Raw genomic sequence first — 2,500 nt, 5'->3', positions numbered from 1 at the left:
AGGGTAGTCCAGGGGATTTGTTTTTCTTTCAGCCCGTTTCTTTCAGCAGTAGAGGGCATTTTGGAAGCAGCTGCTGGTTTTACAGTACATTCAACTCAACAGTCCACATTTTGTAAGCATGGTTTAACAACACGTGAGCTTGCCATTTTTTCCGTCCAAAACCTTCAAAAGAGTTGACCAAAATGCCATATATAATTCAATAAATACCTGTAAACGCACACACACACACACACACACAACACACACACACACACACACACACACACACACACACACACACACACACACACACACACACACACACACACGCGCACACACACACCTAAACACACACACACACACACACACACACACACACACACACACACACACACACTAACACACACACACACACACACACACACACACACACACGACAACACATAGGTTTTTTTTTCACAAATATATCGCAAACTCTATTGAGAACTTCGAGGATGTGGGCAATGTGTTCCTTTACACGTAAAAAATAAGGAACGGTGTAAAATAACGCGAACAATGACTTGGAAACAAAAGGAAAAAGCTGGTAAGAATGTGACAGACTTTTTTTCCTTACCAGGATAGTTATGCATTCAGTAGGCCAAACAATCCACTGAAGATTGTTGCGTTTATATTGGGAAACAGCGAGTCAATGTAGTGTGTGATTTAAAAACAGCCTAACAAGCTTTCAGGTGCGAAAGCTCTGTCGCGTAGAAAGGGTATATTCCTAACTATTGTCAATTAAGCCACTTGTTTTTGGTAGGCTACTCCAAACATTGCCCAAAAAAGCATGCGTCCCTTCGAATGTGAAAGTCGATACACATTATACAAATGTAGCCTACAATATAACGTTTTTGATGCCAAACAATATTTGAAGTGTGAACTTTTTTTAAAGGGTAAATGTATCTGCGTCCTGGATTTTTTAGGACACAGTGTAATATCGTACTTTTAGATGGCTTTTTATTCATAAATCAATATTTTATAGTAAAATAAATTATTCTACACAACCAGTAATCTGCACAACCAGTAACAAACCCAAAAAGTAACACAATGTCACACAAACAATCTGAGCTGGAATTGAAGGGTCACAATAGGTCCGACCCAGCAAAGCATCATACTGGGTATTGTAACATAAAAATACTCTCCGGCATAAATACATATAGGCTATAGTTCCAACATAGCAATAAATTGACTGAACAAGAAAGTTTACTTGGGGGACATTTTTCAAACAACATCATTGTCCTCTAACGAGTCCTCATCTACCACCGTCCCGACAGAACCGTCATCTGTGAAGCTGCTCTCGTGTTTAACCAAGCAGTCCTCCGACGTGGGACTGATGACGATGATGCGAGGGACATTCAGCGCTTGATCTAGAGCGGGAAGGTTTCTGAAATGTAAATCCGCAGATTTGCTCTTGTGGTTGCCCGGGGTGCCGTTGGCGACGGCCGTCTTCTTCCCGGCGTCTGACAGGCCGTTGGTTAGACTCTGGCTCCTCTTCCTGATGAGCACCAGCTGAGGAGGCGCGGCGGCCATGTTGACCGAACCGGAGACCGTCTTGTTCTTGCAGTGGGTCGCCGACATTTTGGTCGAAGCCGATGGTTGCTGGTGGTGGCGTGAACACACAAATGCCTGAATAGTCACGCATACGCATAAGCAAGCAGCAAGCACGACCGTAAAGCATAATCTAGAAAAGCTACAATTTGCACATACACATACAGTGAACGTTTCTTCAGATACAAGTCGCAAGGATGCATTAAAGGTAAAGGCATCTTGCTCGAGGGCGCAGAGGCAGACAGCAGACATTGGGATTGAAACCCGGAACCTTTTCGGCAAGGATTCAAAGGCCATTCTTTACATGTCTCCTCCTGAAAAAATGCTATTTGAGATGGTTCTATAGGGTCGATTATGGTTCCACGTCGACGACGCAACGCTATGACCAGGCAGAAGCTTTGACGCAGTCGTGCACCTGTTTTGGTTCTGCGTCGGGTTTTAGTCAGCGGACCAATTGCAGCCCTTGCTGCTGCGTCGCCTCGATGGAAGGTCAACATTTTAGAGAGGCGCACGTCAGGCCCTCGCCATGGACGCATGGAGGGTCCGTAAACCCCCTGGCGTTGCATCGACGTAGAACCGTTTATCAGCCCTTAACACTATATCTCTCTGTTCCCTTCTCACCTTGTGTGCTGCGCTCTTGTTCGTTCTCTCCATCTGCTGCTTCTTCAAGAGCCTGTCCCGGCGGGTGCTACCGCGCGACGAGTGCCGACGGAAGGAGGCCCCTGATCTCCAGTCGATGGGGTCCATCTCCACGTCCCCGAAGACCTGCGTTGGGAGCAGCGATGGAGGACAGCGCAGACAAGAGGACAGTTTGTGTAAATAATGCAGAGGGGAAAGCATTACACGGAAGAGCTGAGCGGATGAGGGAATCACGGATTCCATTCAATGTTTATAGACTGGGAAAGTGTTAAGTACTCTAGACTGCAATAGACGG

General features: G+C 45.9%; 1 protein-coding gene across 3 annotated transcripts in view; it reads right to left on the bottom strand.

The window, feature by feature from the left end:
• Positions 1-958: 958 nt before the first annotated feature.
• Positions 959-2,500, bottom strand: part of LOC132459493 (melanopsin-A) — a 10,096-nt gene continuing 8,554 nt past the window's right edge. For 2 of the 3 annotated variants that reach the window (XM_060054078.1, XM_060054079.1), the window contains exons 9-10: positions 2,188-2,331; positions 959-1,644 (exon numbers count right to left, since the gene is read on the bottom strand). In XM_060054078.1, coding sequence (XP_059910061.1) covers positions 1,240-1,644; positions 2,188-2,331 — 549 coding nt within the window. In that variant the 3' untranslated portion in view covers positions 959-1,239. The remainder of the gene's footprint in view (positions 1,645-2,187; positions 2,332-2,500) is intronic. The other variant, XM_060054080.1, reaches the window with a different exon arrangement.

This window comes from Gadus macrocephalus, chromosome 6 (genome assembly GCF_031168955.1).
Source record: "Gadus macrocephalus chromosome 6, ASM3116895v1".
Lineage (NCBI taxonomy): Eukaryota > Metazoa > Chordata > Actinopteri > Gadiformes > Gadidae > Gadus > Gadus macrocephalus.
Note: the sequence above shows the minus strand (reverse complement) of the source record. Positions and strands in the feature narration are given on the sequence as shown.